A 21,239-nucleotide genomic window follows, 5' to 3' on the forward strand; every position below is an offset into this window, starting at 1 on the left:
ATACCCTATTGCTTTGTTTTCCCTCTTGTGATGTTGTTTTATATGAGCTGTGAGCTTTAGATTTGGGGTGATTTTACATTGTTAGGTGTCTATTGCACTGATCCATGTATAATTCATTCATGAGTATTTGCTGCAGGACAGTTCTGGTCATGACAGTTTCCCTCAGTGTTTGTCTGGGGAAAAGTCTTTATTTCTCATTCCTATATGAAACTTTGTTTTGCAGGATACAGAATTCTAGGCTAGTAGGTGTTCTGTTTAAGAAGACTGAAGATGGAGTCCCAATCTCTTCGACTTGTAAGGTCTCCACTAAGAAGTCTGCAGTTAGTTTGATGGGTTTTCGTTTGTAAGTTACTTGATGTTTTTTGCCTCATGGCCCATAGGAGTTCCTCCTTTGTGTTGACTTTTGGCAGTCTGATGACTATATGTCTTGTTGATTCCCTTTTGCAGTGAATCTCCTGGGTATTCACTGAGCTTCTTGTATCTGGCCATCTAAATCTCTAGCAAAACCTGGCAAGTTTTCCTCAGTTATTCCCTCAAATAGGTTTTACAGCCCTTGTGTGTTTTCTTCTTCACCCTCAGGGATGTCTGTGAGTCTCCTGTTTGGCCATTTTATATAATACCATGTTTCTTTTAGGGTTTGTTCATTCCTCTTGATTCTTTTTTATTTTTGACTGATTATGTTAATTTAAAAGAATTGTCTTCAAGTTTTTATATTCTTTCTTCTGCCTGGTGTAGTCTATTCTTAAAGCTTTTCACTATGTTTTGTATTTCCTTAAATGAATTTTTTATTTCCATAAGTTCTATTTTTTTTAATATGACTATCTCTTTAATAAATTTTTCATTTATTTTCTGAATTGTTTTTCTGGTTTCTTTGAGTTGGTTTTCCATTTTCTCTTGGGTTTTGTTGAGCTTCCTATCAATCCATATTTAGAATTCTTTTGTCTGTTATTTCAGTATTTTTGTTTTGGTTGGGATCTGTTGCTAGAGAGCTGGTATGCCCCTTTGAGGGTGTCCTTTCGCTCTGATTTTTCATACTTCTAGAGTTCTTGCACTGATTCCTTCTCATCTGGAGCAGCTGTCACTATTTCTCATTTTTGCTTTTCTTTTGTTTAGATGGGGATTTTGTTTCCTCTCACTCTTACTGGTGTGCCTGTAGCACATGTTGGGTAAGAACCTTTGGCTTTGCTTGTGGGTGCTTTGATGGGGGTCTAGGTTCTGGATGAATAACTTGATTATAGATATGTTTAGTGTGGTTTTTTTCTTAGTTGCTAGTTATTTCTAGGCTGTAGCAGTGGTGAGCTATGTGTGTGGGCAGATTCCCTGTCTCTCTTTGATGAGGGAGGATGGAGGTTTTTGAAATCCTTTCTCTTTGTGGTCTCCTTAACAGTGTAATTTGTATTGGCACACCCAGTTTAATCCCTGAGACAGTAAGTGGTGCTTGTGGGTAAGAGCCTAGCTACACCCTGTATAACTGAGTCAGTAAATGCTGTAAAGGGCTGTATAAGGTGTTCTCCCTGCCAGTCGGTTGCACTTGCAGGAAAGAGCCAGCTCTATTGTTTGTTTTTGGGACCTGTGATCATTTTCATCCCTTCAGGAGAGGCACTCAAATGCCCCAGATAGTGGGCAGGGCCCTGGAACCTTCCAGTTGAGTCCTTATTATCTACTACAGCAGAGTCGGATGGAGGAGTGAGGCTGGTCAGGGCTGTGTCAGGTGAGCCTGCCTTCATGCCCCATGAAGGCAGGCACAAGAGCTGTCTTGGCAGGGGTTGAGAGTTTGCTCCTAGGCCACTGGGGAAAGCCACCAGGAAGGGGCTGAACAACTCCACCAAGCCAGAATTTCTGCTTGTGGGGGAGGAACCATCTGAGATTTATAGTCTGGCTGTCAGGAGTGAGTTTCACTCTTGTCCCTCCTCCCCTGTCCCAAGATCTCCTTCTAAGTGTCTGGTTGCAGGCAGGAGTTCAAACTAGCAGAGCTCACCAGCCATGGCACTGCAGGCTGGGAGCTTCCCTGTCCAGGATCCTGCCATGGGCTGAAAGTGCGGCTTTCCTGTGAGGGTTAGTGTCCCTGAGCAATGCAATCAAGTCCTGGGGGTACAGGATCTGGCCTTCGGGCCTGTCCCTGGGTTTCCCAAGTTCAATTCCTCACAGTGCCGTGAGAAGTGTGCTGGTCCCGAGTTGCCCATGGGGTGCTCAAGCAGGTTTGATGTCTCTCCATTTCAGGGTGTGTCCTGCTCTGATGGAACAGCCAGGTGAGCAGCACCAGGGAAAGCCAGTGAGCAGGCAGCTCACAGTCCAAGCAACCCTTATTCCACTACAGGTCTTTAACAGGAAAGATGTGAGCCCCACTCCCTGTCAAAGCCTCGGTGTGGTGGGCGGTGCACAAACAGAGGAGAAGCAGCCACTTCTAAGAGTCTTGGCTTGATCATCTCTCTTGGCAGCAGTGGGCAGGGGAGGAAAGGCATCTGAATGGAGGAGAGCTAGCACTCTGGTCATCTCTGTCCCTCTTCCTGGAATGTAGCCCTCCTGGAATGTCCAAGCTCTGAGATTACACAGATCCCCCGGGACCCACCGGCCCCTCTGTCTCCCACAGTCTGGGCCAGAATTGGGAAATGTTTGTGTGGGAATGAGTGAGGTGAAAACTGAGGGCTGGAAGCTCCCTGGGGAGGACAAAGGTGCACGGTGGATGGGAAGCAATATGGTGCCTGCCTTCTTGGCTCAGGTCTGTGGTGGTGGGAAGCACCCCCGGAGGGCTAGAAGCCTGGTGCTTTGTCCTCAGAAAGCTCCCAGTTCACTGGTGGCAGCAGCTTTTGGGATCTTGAGAGTAGAAATGCTCTCCAGCATCTCAGGAGCCTGCTGACTGCCAGAGATTTGAGGGAGGGAAAAACAAACCATTCCACCTCTTCTTTCCACTGTGCTCCAAGCCTCTCCCAGGTTGATGTCTGCTGATATCTTGCTTGTTCTGCTCTGCAACTTCTTCCCAGGGAATCTCTGATAGGTTCTGGCACTTTTCCCTCAGAATTACACCTTATCTATTTTTTTTTCATCTAAGTATTTTTCTTCTTTCTGAGATAATCTGGCAGCCAATGTCTCTAGTCAGCCATCTTCCTCCCTCTCCCCCAGATTTCTTAGTATATGTTTTTCATCATTTTACTTTTAACCTATTTGAGTTTTTTTTTATTCAAAGTGGATATCTTGTAAGCAATATACAATTGATTCTTATTTTTTGATCAATTTATAAATCTCTGCCTTTTAATTGAGCTGTTCAGGCCATTTACAATGTAATCATTGATGTGGTTAGATTTTACTTTACCATCTTTTGGTGTGATACCTACTTGTCCCATCTGTTCTTTGTTTTCTTTTTCTGCCTATTTTTGGGTTATTTTTATTATTCCACTTTATTTTTTTTCTTATTAGCTAATACTCTTTATTGTATCATTTTAATGCATACTTACCATAGTCTATCTTCAAGTGGTATGAGAACCTCACAACAGAATATGTCTGAAGTTGACTGAATACTTGTGTCCTCCCTAAGTTCATGTGTTGAAATCCTAACCTCTAGTTTTAGGGCATCAGGAGTTTGGGGCCTTTGGGAGGAAATTAGGACATGAGGATGGAGCCCTCATTTATGGGATTAGTGCCCTTATTTGAAAAAAAAAAGGGCCCAGAGAGCTCTCTTTTGCCTTCTTTCTACTACATAAGGATACAGTGTGAAGTCAGCCAAGAAGTAGGTCCTCATCAGACTTCAGCTATGCTGGCACTCTGATCTTGGACTTCCCAGCCTCCAGAACTGTGATAAATAAGTCTTTGTTGTTTAAGCCATCCAGTCTGTGGTAATTCGTTATAGCAGCCTAAATGGACTAAGGTAATACCCATTTCTCCCATCCCAGGTTTTTGCAAATGTGTAGATTTTATTTGTACATGTTTATAAACCCCCAAATATATTGCTATTTTTTCTATCATAAACATTTAATTATATTATAAATCTGTTTAATAAGAAGAACTTTTAAATTTACTTACATAGTTATGATTTTGGGTGCTTTCCATTCTTTATGTAGGTCCAGGTTTCCATCTGGTATCATCTTCCTTCTGCCTGAAGGACTTGCTTTAACATGTCTTTCAGGTCTGTTAGTGATTAATTCTTTCAGCTTCAGGATGTCTGAAAAATCTCTATTTTGCCTTCATGGTTGAAAAATATTTTTGCTGGGTTTCGGATTCTAGGTTGACAGTCTTTTTTCATTTCAGCACAGTCATTCCTCAGTATTCATGGGATATTGGTTGGAGGACCTCCCATGCATACCAGAATCCTTAGATGATCAAGTTCCTGGTAGAAAATAGTATAGTATTTGCATATAACATATGTACATCTTCCATATACTTTGAATCATCTCTAGATTACTTATAATACCTGATACAATATAAATGTGATATAAGAGTCATTACTATATTGTTTAGGGAAGAGTGATAAGAGAGAAGTCTGTACATGTTCAGTACAGATGCAGCCATTCATTTTTATTCTGAATATTTCCAGCGCACAGTTGGTTGAATCCATAGATTCAGAAGCAATGGATATGGAGGGGCTGACTGTACTTTGATGATGTTATTTAACCATATTCCATCTGAAATTATTTCTAATGAGAAGTCTGCTGTCATCTTTATCTCTGTTTCTCTATATGTAATCTGGATTTTTAAGATTTTCTCTTTATCACTGCTTTTAAACACTTGATTATGATGTGTCTTGATGTAGCTTTTTTTCATGCTTCTTGAGCTTGGGGGTTTTTGAGCTTCTTGGATCTATGAATTAATAGTCTCCATAAAATTTGGAAAAATCTTAGCCATTATTTCTTCCAATATTTTTCTATCCATCACTCCTCTGTTTCTCTCTCTACTTCTTCAGAAACACCAGCTACACATGTATTAGGCCTCTTGAAGTTGTCCCACACCTCATTAATGCTCTCTTCACTTTTTGTTGCTCTCTTTTTCTGTTTCATTTTGACAGTTTTGATTACTGTGCTTCAAGTTTGCTAATCTTTTCTACTGAAGTGTCTAATCTCTTGTTAATCTCATCCAATGTTTTTTTATCTCAGATTTTGTGGTTTTCTGGAAGTTAGATTTGGGTCTTTTTTATATTTTCTTTCTCTTTTACTTTCCTATAGCTTTTTGAATATACAGGATACATTTACATAACTGTTTTACTGCCATTGTCTAACTAATTCTATCAGCTGTACCCAAGTCAATATTGTTTTATTTATTTCTCTCCTCATTAGGAGTTATACTTTTCTGCTTCTTTGCACATGTTAATTTTTAATGTGATGTTGGACATTTTGAATTTTACTTTCTGGGTGTTCCATATTCTTGTATTCCTAAAATTATTCTTGATACTTTTTCTGGGACCTAGATAAGTTACTTGGCAACACTTTGGTCCTTTGGGGTCTTGCTCTTAACCTTTGTTAGAAAGAACCAGAGGAGCATTGATTCTAGGAACAATTTTGCCCATATTGAGACGAAACCCTTTTCAGTACTTTCCCTGGTACCTGGTGAGTGCTAAGGTTTTCCATTCTTGCCAGTGGAGGCAGGAACTATTCTTAGCATCATGTGAGCTTTGGGGTTTGTTCCCTGTGACCATTTTGGATGATTCTTTCCCTGGCCTATGCAGATCAGTAGTGAACTATAGATTTGAAGGGAACCTCCTATAGGTCTCCGGAACCCTCTCTCCCCTCTGGTGTTTGGCCTGTGAACTGGAGCCACCTTGGGCTCCCTAGTCTCCATCCTCCCCTGGCTCCATAGTGCTCCCTCCACATGTGGCCTGGAACTTCAGACAGTATGCTGGCCATTGTGGCCCCCCTTACTTGCTCCCATCTCTCAGGGGTCACTGTCTTTCATTGTCTCGTGTCTGATATCTGGAAAGTCGTTGCTTTATACATTTTGTCTGGCTTTTTATTGCTTCTAGGAGGGCAAATTCAATCCCTAATAAGCCATCCTTTCCAGAAGTGGACTTCACATGGTAATTTAAATGTCTTTGACCTCAGTAAGTGGTCATTATCCCCATGTAACAGGGGAGGGCCAAAGTCAATAGCCAAAGGTGAGAACCAAAATCTGCTGAACTGTAGGTGGGCACATTCTCCTTGATGCCATGCAGGCCACCCCTCAGGAGCCTGCTCCTGCCAACTGAGGACTGTTGGGAGTGGAATGGCATTCCTGCGAGACCTGTCCCTAGGCAGGGTGCTGTAGACACAGCCAGGGATCTACCTCACTCCACAGTAGTCAAGATTTCACGTGAATGCACGGGTGGAAGGCTTCTCTGAAGGTTAGATCTGAGTTAGGAGAAGGATCCAGCATAACTTTAATGTGGAGTGAGAGCTCCAAAGATGCTTTCTGCCCACGATGTGGGCCTTTTGTAAGGAGCAGCACGATGGCAGTGTGACTGTGCGGTGAGAAGGAATGTGTCCACGATGTCTCTCAGCTGCCGTGTTGTGCCTGAGCACAGGGAGTTCACCTGCAGGCCCTAACTGGCTCACAGCAGTTCTGCTCATCTGTGGCCACCCTGCAGAACTCAGTCCTGCCGACAAAGACACCTCCATGTTTTCCTCTTGAGTATGGAACATAACACCTCACTTTCCCAGCCCACCAGTTCAAAATGAGAGCAAAACGTTGATGGCCCCAAGTTTTGTGATGGGAAAATGGAGCCTTCTGCTTTGAGGCGCCAGAGACCACCTGAATCAGCAGGTCCTCCCCACATCGCCCGGGTATCTCTCCATCCTGGGGCATGGCTGGGAGTATGTGCAATGAAACATCCAGATTTTCTACAACAGTTTCTGTTACGTTTATCATCACAAAGATGCATGTTTTTAGCACAGTTAGTGGCCATGTGTAGAGACCTGACCCACTCTGGCCTGGTCAGTGGTTACAGACACAAGGGACCTCATGTTTGTCACACCCACTCAGAACCAGGCTCTCAGCCTCCCCCTTAGCTCTGAGGCCTTCTCCCTAGGCTCTTCTGCCTTTCGGGGGTGAGTCAGCACAGATGTGCCCATGAGCTTTTGCTGGTCAAGGGAGGAAAAGAGAGAAGACTCTAGAAGGAATAAAGAGGACAGGAGATAGAATGCTGTGAGGGCCCTAGGCAGGTGCTGTGTGTCCTGCAAAGGAGTGACCCATTCTGACCAAGTTACTGAAGAGAACTTCCTGGAGGAGGCGGCACTGCACTGGGCCTTTCACTCTGGCAGGAAATGCTGACTTTTCTGAAAAGGATAATTCTAATAATTGTTAGGTTTAGCTGTCTGATGTTTTCCCTTTGATGCTTCAGACACTGAAACTGAGCTTGATCAATTCCTAGCAGATCCTACCCCCTAGATTTGTATTGGCATAAATAGAAATTCAAATCTAGGGAGGAGGAATCTCATAGGGCCTTCGCTCCATCCAGGGAGCTTTTGGCAGAGAGGGTGGGCTCTGGTTATGCGGGCTGGACCCCGCCTTCCCAGCCTTCGTTCCCCTCTGTATACGTGAGGGCGGGCCTTATTGGTCAGAGAGCAGATCGCCTGGGACGGGGTCAGCCATGCCCACTGCAGCCTCGTAGCTTCACCTCCATCACGAGTTCTCGTTACCTTTGAAACAGCACCCATCTTGCTTCCTGTCTGCAACACCAAGCACAGCTCTGCCTTCGACTCATTTCCACCCTCAGAAATGAAGAAGTGCCAGCAGTTTGGCATGGCGAGGCTGTCTGCTCAGAAGCTGCTCACGAGTGACGTGCCTGTCGTCAGGAGCAGAGCTGCCCTCTGCATGCACCACCGCCAGTCCCAGCGTTTCCGTCCGGGGGTGGATGCTGGACAGTCCTCATGTGTCGAGCTGATTTGCCGCCCAGCTCATGAACCCCAAGCTCCCACCCAGCTTTGCCGTCACCGCGGCCTCATTTACACCACGGTTCCATGGACGGGGCAAACATGTGGCACAAGGCTGTGTTCTGCCTTTTTGTATTTTGGAAAGAAGAATGTAACAAACACACACACACACACACACACACATACGCACACTCACACTCACACTCATGGACTTCCCAGCACAGTATAGAATATGTGCCTGTTCCTAGTGCATCCTCACATCCTAATTGCAGCCTTTGAAGGTTCACTTCCTTATTTTTTAATAAAGATCAGGGATAACACTTTAATTCATTGAATTGTTCAAATTTAAAATTAAGATTTCACCTTATTGTAGCTTAATAATGTAAAACACATTTCTTAGAATCAAGCCTTAACTGAAATGCATTTGCATCTGTAGGGCTGTAGGGCGTTTTCATCCCTTCTGTGCCCACAGGATGTGGCGCATCCCGGGAACAGCAGGCAGCGGGGCCTGGCCAAGGGGGTTGGTTTCGAGGGATGGCCAGTGGTCGTGTCAGCAGGACTTCATGGGTCAGAAGTGCTGAGCTGGGTGCAGGGGAGCAAGGACACTGAGCAGTTGGCTGTGGGGACCCAGGTGTCTGGATTAGGAACATCTGCACCACACAGGCCCCATGGTGTAGATGATGCCAGGGTAGCATTGCACATCAGCTGGAGCAGTGGTGAGTGAGAAGCAGGCATGTGTTTGTGATACATCATCCCCAAGGAGGCTGTGCAAAGCTGGAGTTTTGGGCTGAGAACCAAGACCTGTCTCCATGCCTTGCCTTCCTCTCTCACCGGTCATTTCCTCACATGGCCATGGTCCTACGGTTTAAGAAGGACACAGAGCTGGGAGCTGGCCCCAGAGTGAGCCGTCAGGCTCGAGACCCAGGCTCAGCACAGCAACTGGCTTGATGGAACAAACTGGAAAAAATAAAACCGAAAGGGAATTCTGTTTGCAGAGTCCTTTCTGAGCACAGGGCAGGGCCAGCCAGCTTAGCACCCGCTCATGGAGAGGGGCCTGCGGGTCCGAGCTGGCTGGAAGCCATGCATTGGCTAAAGCCCTGACTCGAGCCAGTGTCCTGCCTGGGCGAGGCCTTGGCCACCACCCAGCCTGCTGGGCTCAGCCTGGACACCCAGAGAGGGACTTGCAAATAGTTCCGGGAAAGAGGAGCAACCAAAGCAGCTGAGGGGAGGAAGTGAGGTAAGGGATTCCTGCCCTCCTGTCCCCACACGGCTGGTCTCTGCAGCAGACTGAAGACAGAGCCGGGGACTCTGGACAAAAGTTCCAGGGAAGGAGACTGTCATTCAACATACGTTTTCCGGCAGCTTGAAGTGTGTGAGGTTGGATGAGATGGACTCGTATAGTAGTGAGTGTCCCATCTCTGTGAGGTGTTCAGGGAAAAGTGGGTAAGTGCTCGAGGACATGATGTAGACTGGATTCATGAATTACCTTGGAGGTCAGATGACCTCCAAGACTGCTTCCTGAAAGGCTCATATTTGAGGGAAAAGCTGCAAAGCAGCAGGGGGAGAGCCACGGGCCAGGGTGGAGGATGTGTGGTGCTCGTGTACCTCCTCGGGAGCACAGGAGGGTGGGAGGCTGGCATGGGGTGGGGGCACATTAGAGGCCTAACTGCATGGAGGGAAGGCAGGGGAAAGTGGGACATACTCCCAGGGTTTGGCCCTGTGGAGTTGCTCCCTGACCCAGGCATGCCGAGCGTGGGCTACGCTGTGCGGCAACCGCAGACATCCCCAGGACATCAGTAGCCTCATCAGCAAAGGGTGATTTCTCTTCTCACTGCATGTCCTGTGCAGTCTACACTGTCGTCCTCCAGGGGCCAGGCTGGTGGACACCAGAGCTTTCTCTGTCCCGCAGCAGGGAAGGGCCCCTGAGGGCAGAGTGTCCCACTGCACCCCACCCCTGAATTTCAGGCAGTTCTGGAGATGTGCACCCTGCCTGGCCTGCCATAGCCAGGGCCACCCTGACCTAAGACTCGTCAGTCCTGGGACAGCAACACCGTGCAGAGATGTGTGTCATCTTTGACCTTCCTGCTCCGGTCTGTGCCTTGAGTGAATACCAGTTATCAAAGGAGGCACACATGATTCAGCCCCAAAGGTAGAGACTAAGTTCCTCTAACCTACGGGCTGAAGACTTTTGTCTTAGCTCTCCATGTGCTGGGGGAAGTTCCTTTCTCTCTCTACGCTTCTGCAAAAGGAGGTGTTAATAGAGCGGGGTGCCCCTAAAGGAGGGCTATGTGCACCCCAGAAAGATGCCAGTGGTTCAGCGGGGCCTTGGGGGAGGGCCAGAAAGCCTATTTATAGTGACTGCACCTGAAAATTCAGAAACGTGCTTTTCTGATACTGAGGAATGATCTGGCAATGGTGATCCAACTTTGGCCAGATGCCCCGTGTCACTTGCAGGAGGGAAGTAGGGACATCGCTTCCAAGAAAGAGTGAGGACGGGGCCACCCTTGAACGGCTATTCCCTTGTAGTGAACATGTTGACTCCAGGTGCTGGGTCGGGGTTGCTGGTGTAGTTAGACTGAAACCTCTGTTGGGATTTTGTGTGCGTGAGAGTCACAGCACGTGTCATTGTACCAGGGAGTTGTGAGGCTATGCTATTTGTTGTTTTGTTCTCTTTCCCACATGACAAGTGCCCCCAAATTGTGACCTCCTCTGAGATGCCATATAACTATCAATAGATGTGCCCTGGTCAATAATTCCTGAAACATAAGCAAGCGTGAGAAGGGAAATGCCTTGGAAAGACACTAGAAGAGAACATTTGGAAAGTGGAAGTCGGATGTGTCTCTACTGCGTGACTTTGTTGACAGGAGTAATGTGTGTTGCCCACAGAGTTTCCTGACGGGAAAATTTTATAAATTGAGAATTTCAGTGGATTTTCATCTTATTTGTTAAAAAATGTAACTATACAACTTCTCCTGCTTGATTCATAAAAATAACTGGCACAGGGAAGACAGACATTTATCAGTCAAATTTCAACAAAAACCTTGGCATCTGTGGATGGATTAAGAGGTATGTGATGATTAGGACGGACAGCTACTCCAATAGCCCATTAATCCAGATGTTGCAATAAGCAGAATTAGAACCAAATCTTTTAATCGCAATGTGATAAGCCTAGATTTTGTTTTTATTTATTTTTATTCTTTTTATTTCAGGATATTATGGGGGTACAAACATTTTGGTTACATGTTATGACTTTGCCACACCCAAACCATGATTTGAGACATGCCCTTTCCCCCTTACAATGCTCACCGTGTCCATTAGTTGTGAGTTTACCCACCTCCAACCCCCCAACACCCAAAGAATATTACTACCATGTGAGCACCTTAGTGTTGATCAGTTAGTGCCAATTTGATGGTGAGTACATGTGGAGCCTATTCTTCCATTCTTGTGATACCTCACTTCAGAGGATGGGCTCAAGCTCTATCCAGGAAAATATAAGAGGTGCTAGATCACCGTCATTTTTTATAATTGAGTAGTATTCCATTGTATACATATACCATATTTTATTAATCCACTCATGGATTGATGGGCACTTGGGTTGTTTCCACATCCTTGCAATAGTGAATTGTGCTGCCATAAACTTTTCAAACGAAGACAGAATAATGAGCAGCAAACATAAAAAAATGCTCAACATCTCTAATCATTAGAGAAATGCAAATCAAAACCACAATGAGATATCACCTAACCCCAGTGAGATTGGCCTTTATCAAAAAAATCCCAAAGCAACAAATGCTGGTGGAGAGATAGGAGCACTCTTACACTGCCGGTGGGACTGCAAATTAGTGCAACCTCTGTGGAATAGGTTTTGTTTTCAATTGAAGCATATTTAGTTACACAATTTTCACCAACATGCTGTTAACATCACCACCAATGGCACCTTTGTGGCCTTGCAGTGTTCCCTGAGTAGGGCCGTCACTGTTGGTTTAACCAGTCTCTGCAGGGTCCTGTGGCTGATCAGGAAGCGCCAGGGTCGGCCCTGCCCGCACAGCTCTCTCTCCGTCTCAGTGCTCAGAGGGACGTGCGCTCTGGTGGAGGCCAGAGAGGTCCCAGAGGAAACAAGGAGCCTCCAGACAGTCTAGGATGGGGTCACATCGGGGGCTGCCTGGGGACCAGTGCAGCCTGTGGTGGACACATGCCTCAGAAAGAGCTGTGGTGGCTTCTGGTCCCCAAGAGGTGGCTAGGACAGGGCAGACCCGGGAAGTGGGGTGAGGCAGTTGTTCTTTGCATGTTCCAGCAGATGGGTGGTGACTTGTGTAGACACTCGTGGATCCTCCTGGCCTGGTAACACGCACATAGCCCTGCTGTCAGGTGGGGAGGAGGGACAGGAGCACGGGTGTAGGGCAGGGCACACTGGGCGTCCAGTGTGAAGGCTTAGGAAGACGCATGGGTGGGTGTGAGGGCAGCGTGGATGGGCGGGGCTGACCACAGTTGTCCACCCCCAGGCAGAAGAGGAGCGCGAGGACATGGAGCGGGTGAAGCTGGACAACAGGAGGATCCTCTTCAACCTCCTGCCGGCCCACGTCGCCCAGCACTTCCTCATGTCCAACCCCCGGAACATGGTGAGCGCCCACCCGGTCTCCACTAGCCAGCACCACCTGGCTGTTCCCCGGGCGCTAGCTGGGCTGACCTGTCCTTTGACCTTCTAGGACCTCTACTACCAGTCCTACTCCCAGGTGGGTGTCATGTTCGCCTCTATCCCCAACTTCAATGACTTCTACATCGAGCTGGATGGCAACAACATGGGGGTGGAGTGTCTGCGGCTGCTCAACGAGATCATCGCCGACTTTGACAAGGTGAGGGCTGTGCTTCACTGTCATGGCCCTGCCCAGGCCGGGCGTGCATCCTCCTTGGGGGGCAATACGGGTGTCCCTTGACCTGATTAAATCCTACACATTCAGCAATACGTCACGTTCTCCGTAGACGGAATGAGCAGGAAGCACAGGCATTTTGTCTCCTTCGGGATCCAGATTCACCATGACAGTAAAGAAGGGGATCTTGACCCCAGCTGAGGGGACCAGGGCCACCAGGCGGGGTGGGGCACCTGTCCTCTGCCTTGTAAACATAAGGGCTCAGACATCTGCAGTGGCCAGGGCTGAGCACATCATCTGCAGATGGGTGGGTGGAGTGGGGGGTCCCCAAGCCCTTCCACAGCCAGCTGGGCACTGCACCAGCCCCACCAGCCCCTGTCACTGGGGACCTGATTCTCCCAGTGACCCGTGAGTTCAGCTGTGGGGAACAGGGGCATGTCCTGTGCTGCCCCTCCTCACCTGTTCTTTCCAATGTAGCCCCAGAATTTGTGTGATGCCCAAAACAAAGAAGACATTTTGCTTTCCAAACTGTATTCGTCAGCTGTGCTGTTTTCCTGGTGGCTGACAGATGTGGTGACTTTTCTCAAATGTTGTGTAATGTTTAACCATTTTGTGTTTTAAACAAAGCTCATGGACAAAGACTTTTACAAGGACCTAGAGAAGATCAAAACCATTGGGAGCACCTACATGGCCGCGGTGGGGCTGGCGCCCACCTCGGGGGCCAAGGTGAGTGTCATCCAGGACTGGGCTGCCTGCTCGTAGACCGGGTCCCAGCCCTGCCCCAGACTGCTCTGAGACCCCAGGCAGGTCCCTACGCTAGGGCCTGTTTTCCCTCTGAGTTGGAGTAGGGGAGCAGCTCACAGGCTGTTTTGTCAGTGGCTGGCTCTCTGCAGACACAATGTCCTAGGGAAAGTCAGCACAGAAGGCTGGTCACAGGGGCTTCCTCCAGCCCCAGCCCCTCCCCAACAATGCCCTCCCATCTGGCCCCCTCTCTCCTCCTCCCTCCAGCCCTGCACTCTCCTTTCCCAAAGCAGAACAGCAGATAAGTAAAAATAAACATCCTGAATAGACCTATATCTATTAAAGACATTGAGTCAATAATTAATAACCTTCCAAAACAGAAAGCTTCAGGCCCAGATGCATTCACTGATGAATTCTGCCAAATATTTAAGGAATAAATTATACCAGTTCTCTACAATCTCTTCCTGAAGACAGAAGCAGAGGCCAGCATTCCCCAAATAAACAAAACTAGACAAAGACATTATAAAAAAAGAAAATTGCAGACCAGGATTTCTCATGACTATAGATGCATAAATCCTCAACAAACATTAGCATATTGAATTAAATAGTGAATGAAAAGAATTATATATGAAAACCAAGGTGGAATTATTCCAGATATGCAAGGCTGGTTTAACATTCTAAAATGAATTTATTAAATTCATCATATTAACAGAATAAAGAAGAAAAATTATTAATATGTGATTATATCAGTTGATGCAGAAAAATCCTTTAACTAAATCTAACACCCATCCCTGATAAAAACTCTCAGTAAACTAGGAATGGAAGGAAACTTTCTCAGTTTGATAAATGACATCTACACAAAACCTACAGCTTAACATCATACCTAATGGGGAGAAACTAGATCCTTTCTCCCTAAGATCAGAAGCATGACAAGAATATCCTCTCTTGCCACTTCTATTCAACATCATACTGGAAGTGCTAGCTAAGGCAATAAGACAAGAAAAATCAATAGAAGACATACAGATTGGGAAGGAATCTGTTTGCAGATGACATGACTGTATATGGAGAAAATCTGAAAGACTCAAAACAACAACACAACAATAAAAAAAACAACACCTCCTGGAACTAAGGTTACAGGACACAAAGTTAATACATAAAAGTTAATCACTTTCCTATATACCAGCAATGAACAATTGGAATTTGAAATTACAAATGCAATACCATTTATATTAGACCCTAAAAATGAAATACCAGGTATAAATCTAACAAAATATATACAGGAACTATATGAGGAAAACAACAAAACTCTGATGAAAGAAATCAAAAATCTAAATAAATGGAGATTCAATGTTCCTGCATAAGAAGAGTCAATATTGTTAAAATGTCAGTTCTTCCTAATTTGGTCAGTAGATTTCACACAAGTCCAGTCAAAACCCCACCAGGATATTTTGTGATATTGACAAACCAATCCTAAGTTTATAGGGAAAGAAAAAAGACCCAGAACAGCCAACACAGTATTGACGAGGAAGAACAAAGTTGGAAGACTGATGCTACCCAACTTCAAGGCTTACTATAAAGCTACAGTGATCAAGACAATGTGGCATTATCAAAACAATAGACAAATATAATGGAACAGAATAGAGAACCCACAAACAGACCCACACAAATAGAGTTAACTGATCTCTGACATAAGAGCAAAGGCAACACAATGGCAAAGAGGGAGTCTCTTCAACAAATAGTGCTGGAACACCTGGACATCCACATGCAAGAAAAGGAATATAGATGAACACCTTATACCCACAAAAATTTACTCAAAATAGACAATCCTAAATGTATAAGGCAAAACTGTTGAACTTTTAGAAAATAACAAAGGAGAAAAATCTAGATGGCCTTGAGTTTGGCAATGATTTTTTAAAATACGACACCAAGAATATGATCCATGAAAAAAATGGTACGTTGGACTTTATTAAAATTAAAATTTTCTACTCTATGAAGGATATTGTTAAGAGGATGAAAAGCCAAGCCCCAGGCTAGGGGAAAATCTTTTTGCAAATCACCCACTGATAAAGGACTTTTATCTAAAATATACAAAGAACCCTTAAAATTAAACAATAAGAGAAAAGGTAGTTAAAAAGCATGCACACAGTCTGAACTGGCACCTCCGCAAAGAAAAAATACAGGTGACAGATAAGCCTGTGAAGGGATGCTCAGCATCACAGGTCATCAGGGAGATGCAAGTTAAAGCAATCAGACACACTAGATACATACCAGAATGGCTAAAATCCAAAACACTGACGAGATACATGCGGGTGAGGATGTGGAGCAGCAGGAACTCTCATTCATTGCTGGTGGGAATGCAAAAGGGCACAGTCACTGTGGAAGACAGTTTCACTTTGTTACAAAGCTAAACATAGTGTTGCTATATGACCCAGCAATTGTGCTTCTTGGTACTTACCCAAATGTGATGAAAATTACGTTCATGAAGAAGCCTTCATGTGAATATTAATAGCAGCTTTATTTATAATCACCAAAACCTGGAAGTGAACTAGATATTCTTCAATAGTTGAATGGATAAACATATTCTGGTGTATCCATCAAATGGAATATTATTAGGTGATAAAAGGAATTGAGCTATCAAGTCATGAGAAGACATGGAGGGACCTTAAATACACATCACTACGTAAAAGAAGCCAGTCTGAAAAGGCTGCTTAATGTACGATTTCAACTATATGAAATCTGGAAAAGGCAAAACTATAGAGACAGTAAAATGATTAGTGGTTGCTGGGGGAAGGAGCACAGAAGATTTTTAGGGCCATGAAACTTCGTGTAGTACTGTCATAGTGGATACGTGTCGCTATACATTTGTCAAAACCCATAGAATGGACAGCACCAAGAGTGAATCCTAATGTAAACTATGGACTTTGGTTAATAATATATCAATATTGGTTCATCAGTTGTAGCAAATGTATCACAGTAATGCAAGATAATAACAATAGGGAAACTACACGTGGGGGAAGAGGGGCTGCATGGGACCTCTCCGTACTATCTGCTCAGTTGACCTGTAAACCTAAAATTGTCCTAAAAAATAAAATCTGTTAATTTAAAAAAAGCATCAGTTCCCTGACTTTGAGGACTAATAAAATTTCCTTAAAAAATAAAAATTATAAACCTTAACGACTGTCACTATTTTACAAAAGGACTGTGTGTCACACACAAAAAGATGCAGTCTTGATCTCAAGATCTGACATGTGTCTCTGTCCTTGCTTTGCTCATTTGCAATGGGCAGTGACAACATTGTCCAAGCAGGAGTTTGGATACCTGGTCTCCTGCTCACTGGGCTGCTCCCGTGCCCCCCACCCCTCGCAGACAGTCTCAGATGAGTCCTGTCCCTGCCCCTCAGGAGCCAGGGTTTGGGCAGTACCTCAGTCTCGCACCTGTAGAGTGGAATGAGGTGCCCCAGCCAGGCACCGAGAGCACCCGCAGCCCACGGGGCTGCTGTGTTGTTGATAAGGGAATCAAGTCCCCAATCCCACAGCTGCTGCAGGGGTCCCTGCCCCCACCTGCCTGGCCACCCCAAACGTCATGATCCCTGTCTGTTCACACCTAGGCCAAGAAGTCCATCTCCTCCCACCTAAGCACACTGGCGGACTTTGCCATTGAGATGTTTGATGTCCTGGATGAGATCAACTACCAGTCTTACAACGACTTCGTCCTGCGAGTTGGTACGAGGCTCTAAGTCTATCCCGCCAATCAGTGTAGAGCACCCTTTCTGTGCCTTCCTAGGGGCAGGGTCAGCTGGCGGGTGCCTTGGTCTTGAAGGAAGGAAGGTGCCAACCAGGAGAACATAGGGACACATGAGCAGAGTTGCCCCTAAAAGCTGCTTGTGGAAGTGGGATGCTTCAGAAAGTGACTTAGGACTGAAGATTCACTGCCCCAAGCTCATGAAACACATTAGAAATCTCGATTGTCCTGGAGACTTGCAGACGCTCCTGCGAGTCCACACGTAGCTGCAGGAGAATGCGCCTTTCCCCTCGGCCGGCCCTGGCAGCGCGGAGTGAGGCCGCGCGGGCTGCCCAGAAGGAGGCCGTGGCGCGAGCCCCTCTGTGCCGACTCGGGCAGGCCCTTGGCTTCTGGACTCCTTCCCGTGCCTGCGGAGGGAAAGCCGTTGGATGTCCAAGCTCCTTTCTAGCTTTTACAAATCTGTGATTTGTTGGGTTTTTTAAATCCTAAATTCATTTTTTCTGAGATGTAGACAGTCTACCAGGAAAATTCCCACTAGTCCAGGATACAGCTGAAATAGCATTTGATGGTTGTTTTAGAATTCAGACAGCTAGTGGCCTTGAAGTCCAGCCTTGGAGCTGTGTTGGAGTGGGAAGGGTGGCGGAGTTCTGATGTCCTGGGAAGCAAGCTGTGTTTCAGGCTCGGGGTCCGGCTGAGGGCTGGGCCCTGGGCACTGATCAGTCAGGAAACAGGTGTGATGGGGGTCAGGAAGTCCCATCCCCCGCCCTCCGGCAGTGGAGCCCTGTGGCTGTGGCTCAGTGGTTGGTCATGTGGTGACCCTTCTACCCAGCATGGTGACGTTGGCCCCATCTCCTGCTTGTAGGTGGGGGTGTCTAGGGTTAGCAGAGGGGCTCCCCAAGTCCCACCAGCCATCCAGGAAGTGGTCTTTTGGGGTTCCTCTCTAGGTTTCCCATGCCCACCTGTCCCAGATCACACTGTTATGCCACATCCAGGACTTCAGGGGAATTAACCAGGACAAGCTCAGAAAAATCAGTCAACGAACACAGAAAAGGAAGATAGGATGTGGCCTCAGCCTTGGCCAGAAAGCCCCAGTTGCAAGAAGTGGCCACAGTGGGCTGTACTAACAGAGCTGATGGCATGCTGGACCCCCCCAGACGTCCCACCAAGGACAGGCCAGGGTGTCACAGCTTAGCGTGTGCCCGTTTACAGGGGAGGAAGGAAGCCCAGGCCCAGAGAGGATGAGCACATTGCTGAAGCTCACACAAGGGGTGATTCAAACGCGGGTGCCCCTGGGGTCACTGTGACGCCATCCATCTGGCCTGCAGCTGCCCAGAGGCCAGTTGGATCCTGACCTACAAAAGGACAAGGGGTTCCCATCCCCTCCTGTCAGAGCATCCTGAACCATCGTGCTCGGTTCTGGGACCCACACCCTAAAATAGCCACAGGGTGCAGCCTGCGAAAGGTCAGGAGCAGCTATTTTTCTGGAAAAGAGGATGCACTTGGGGTCATAGAGACCAAAGGTCAGACTTCTTAGTGGCTTCTGTGACAGAACGTATGTAGCACAGGGGCCAGTGTTCCAGAAAATGGGACTTTTCCTCAGGATTAGGAATCATTTTCGATGACCAGCGCTGTTCCCTGGGGGAGCCACATGCAGGCCAGGCTCGCAGCGCCTCTCTGTGGAGCTCTGTGGGGGGCTTTAGGGAGGAGCCTGGCACTAGGTGACCCCAAAAGGACCCTGAAAGGAGTAGCATCAAGCGCACTGGGTGGCCCTGGCAGGGTGAGTTACACGTTTCCAGCTGACAATAGGCCACGCCGTCGCTGTTTTCCAGGCATCAACGTGGGCCCCGTGGTGGCCGGAGTGATCGGGGCTCGCAGGCCCCAGTATGACATCTGGGGAAACACAGTCAACGTGGCCAGTCGGATGGACAGCACCGGGGTCCAGGGAAGAATCCAGGTCAGTTCACCCAGAACTCCCCAGGGCACAGGTGCCCATTCTGCAGGTGGGGAAACTGAGGCACAAGAGGCCAAGGGTCGAACGCCGGGTCTGCAGCCAGTAAGCGGCAGGGCCGAACTAGCTGCATGTCTCAGTCTGTCTGCTCTCCAGGGCATTTCTGGGCTGGGCAGTTGGGTTGTGCTGTCTGGTTTGCCGTGTGGCCTTGGGGGCTGCACTGAGTGACCAGGCGCAGACTCCAGAGCACTGAGTCACAGGGGCCACACCCCACGGCTGGCTGCCCCCGTTCCCTCCACACGTCCCAGGACTCCAGCCCCCGCCCCACCTGGCTTCCGTAGAAGGGAAGAGCTTTCTTCCCTGTTTGAAGGGAGGCTGCTGCCGGTGCTCACCTCATCCGAGGAACTTCTGGGCAGCTCAGGTGGGATGAGAACTGGTGGCCATAATACCTTCCAAGAGCCCCAGAAAGGTCTGGAAGGCTGCAGCCTCTGCTTTTCCTCAGCGTGGAGGAGTGTGGTCTGGCTCTCGGGATTTCCCTTAGAACGAACTTGAAACTTGACTTAGTCCTGATGACCACTGGGATGGAGCCCCCGTGGGTCAGATGGGGCCTGTGAGGGCCGCCCAGCCCTGTGGCTGCCTGCCTGGGACCTGCAGGCCCCAGGGGGCCTTGGAGGGAAGGCTGGTCCCCTGGTGCATGACAGTGGCTAATCTGTGGGGACAGTTTAAGGGACAGGTAGAAAGTCTTCATAAAGCTCTGTTCTCCTGCTTAGAACACAGTCAGGGACTTCCATGGAGCAACTCTGCACCTCTGCGTTCTTTTTTTTTTTTTTTTTTTAGTTTAAGTTTGTTTTATCCTGGTAAAATACACAAAAAACTTACCGTCTTCACTATGTTTAATTGTATAGTTAAGGGGCATTAAGTACATCCAGCTGCCACCACCGTCCATCTGTAGAACTTTGCACTGTATTTTCCTTACCGTGACTGTGCACTCTGCTGCAGGCTTCCCCAAAGCCGGACATGCCCCAGGGGAGAACTTCATGGGACCCCCTCCTGGCCACAGCCTGGTCATGGCTGCACGCCACATTGCATTTTTAAGTTTCTGAAATCAGACCTAAGCTTGCCACTGCCCTGTCATGCCCCTGCCCCATGCATGGGGCGTTTCCCCCTGGCCTCCCCCAGCCTGCCAGGTGTACCCCACCTGCCCAAGATGTTACCCTGGCACAAGCAGGGTCTGTCTGTCAAGCAGGTCTTCCCTCCCCTGCTTGACTTCCCAGCACCCCTGTCACACTGCCAGAGGCCACCCTCCCCAGCTCTGCTGGGCCGGGCCCTGAGAAGGTGGGCTTGGGATGGAGTGAGTTGTTTTAACTAAAGACAACAGAGTTTGCACCACGTGAGGGAGTGGGGGAGCAGCCAGGAGACGGGGAGGGAGAGGTGACTTTAGGATCACTCCTCCAGCATAAAGCGCAGACACCAACAGTGCGTCTTCTGTTCACAGGACTGTGTCTGGTAGAAGGTACTTTCTTATCCTTTCTCTTTTTTCTAACTTTGCGAAGCAGGAATTCTTTGAGCTAGAGTACTGGCTGGGAACCTGAGAGACAGGGTTGAGTAATGTCTGTTTTCTCCAGGTAGTTTGCCCAGCGCCCTCTGTGTGCTGGGCCCCAGGGGCCCAAAGGCAGCTGTGCCTTTGCCTGCCCGCCCCATACCACTGCGCCCAGTGGGGGTTGGAAGCCTGGCCTTGCTCTGTACTCTGCTCTCCACTGTCCCCGTCCAGCCAAGGTGGTGCCTGCTACCTGACCTCCTGCATTCTGTGTGCCCTGGCCTGGAACTGTGCCAGGTTGCTGAAGCACCCAGGGCCCGTGCACCCCATGTGGGTGCTTCCTGGGGCCACCCCTCCCAGCCCAGGGGCACTGCTCAGTGAATGTCACCTCCACCTGTTATCCAGGACACGGCAGTGGGACTCCCTGGGACTGGCCCCTTAGGCTCCTCTCAGTCCCCTGGGCTGTTTTGCAGGGTAGTATCCTTGTCTTTATGGAGTGACCCAAGTGATTGCAGCAGAAGTAGGGGCCCTGGATGCCAGGCTGAGCTGGGGAAGCCATGTACAGGCACCGCCAG

General features: G+C 47.8%; 1 protein-coding gene across 1 annotated transcript in view; it reads left to right on the forward strand.

Moving 5' to 3' along the window:
- The window catches only part of ADCY1 (adenylate cyclase 1), a 147,950-nt gene that overhangs the window by 118,000 nt on the left and 8,711 nt on the right, over nucleotides 1–21,239 (forward strand). The window contains exons 15-19 of the mRNA XM_045564570.1: nucleotides 12,332–12,448; nucleotides 12,536–12,682; nucleotides 13,325–13,423; nucleotides 17,046–17,160; nucleotides 19,009–19,133. Coding sequence (XP_045420526.1) covers nucleotides 12,332–12,448; nucleotides 12,536–12,682; nucleotides 13,325–13,423; nucleotides 17,046–17,160; nucleotides 19,009–19,133 — 603 coding nt within the window. The remainder of the gene's footprint in view (nucleotides 1–12,331; nucleotides 12,449–12,535; nucleotides 12,683–13,324; nucleotides 13,424–17,045; nucleotides 17,161–19,008; nucleotides 19,134–21,239) is intronic.

This window comes from Lemur catta, chromosome 11 (genome assembly GCF_020740605.2).
Source record: "Lemur catta isolate mLemCat1 chromosome 11, mLemCat1.pri, whole genome shotgun sequence".
NCBI lineage: Eukaryota > Metazoa > Chordata > Mammalia > Primates > Lemuridae > Lemur > Lemur catta.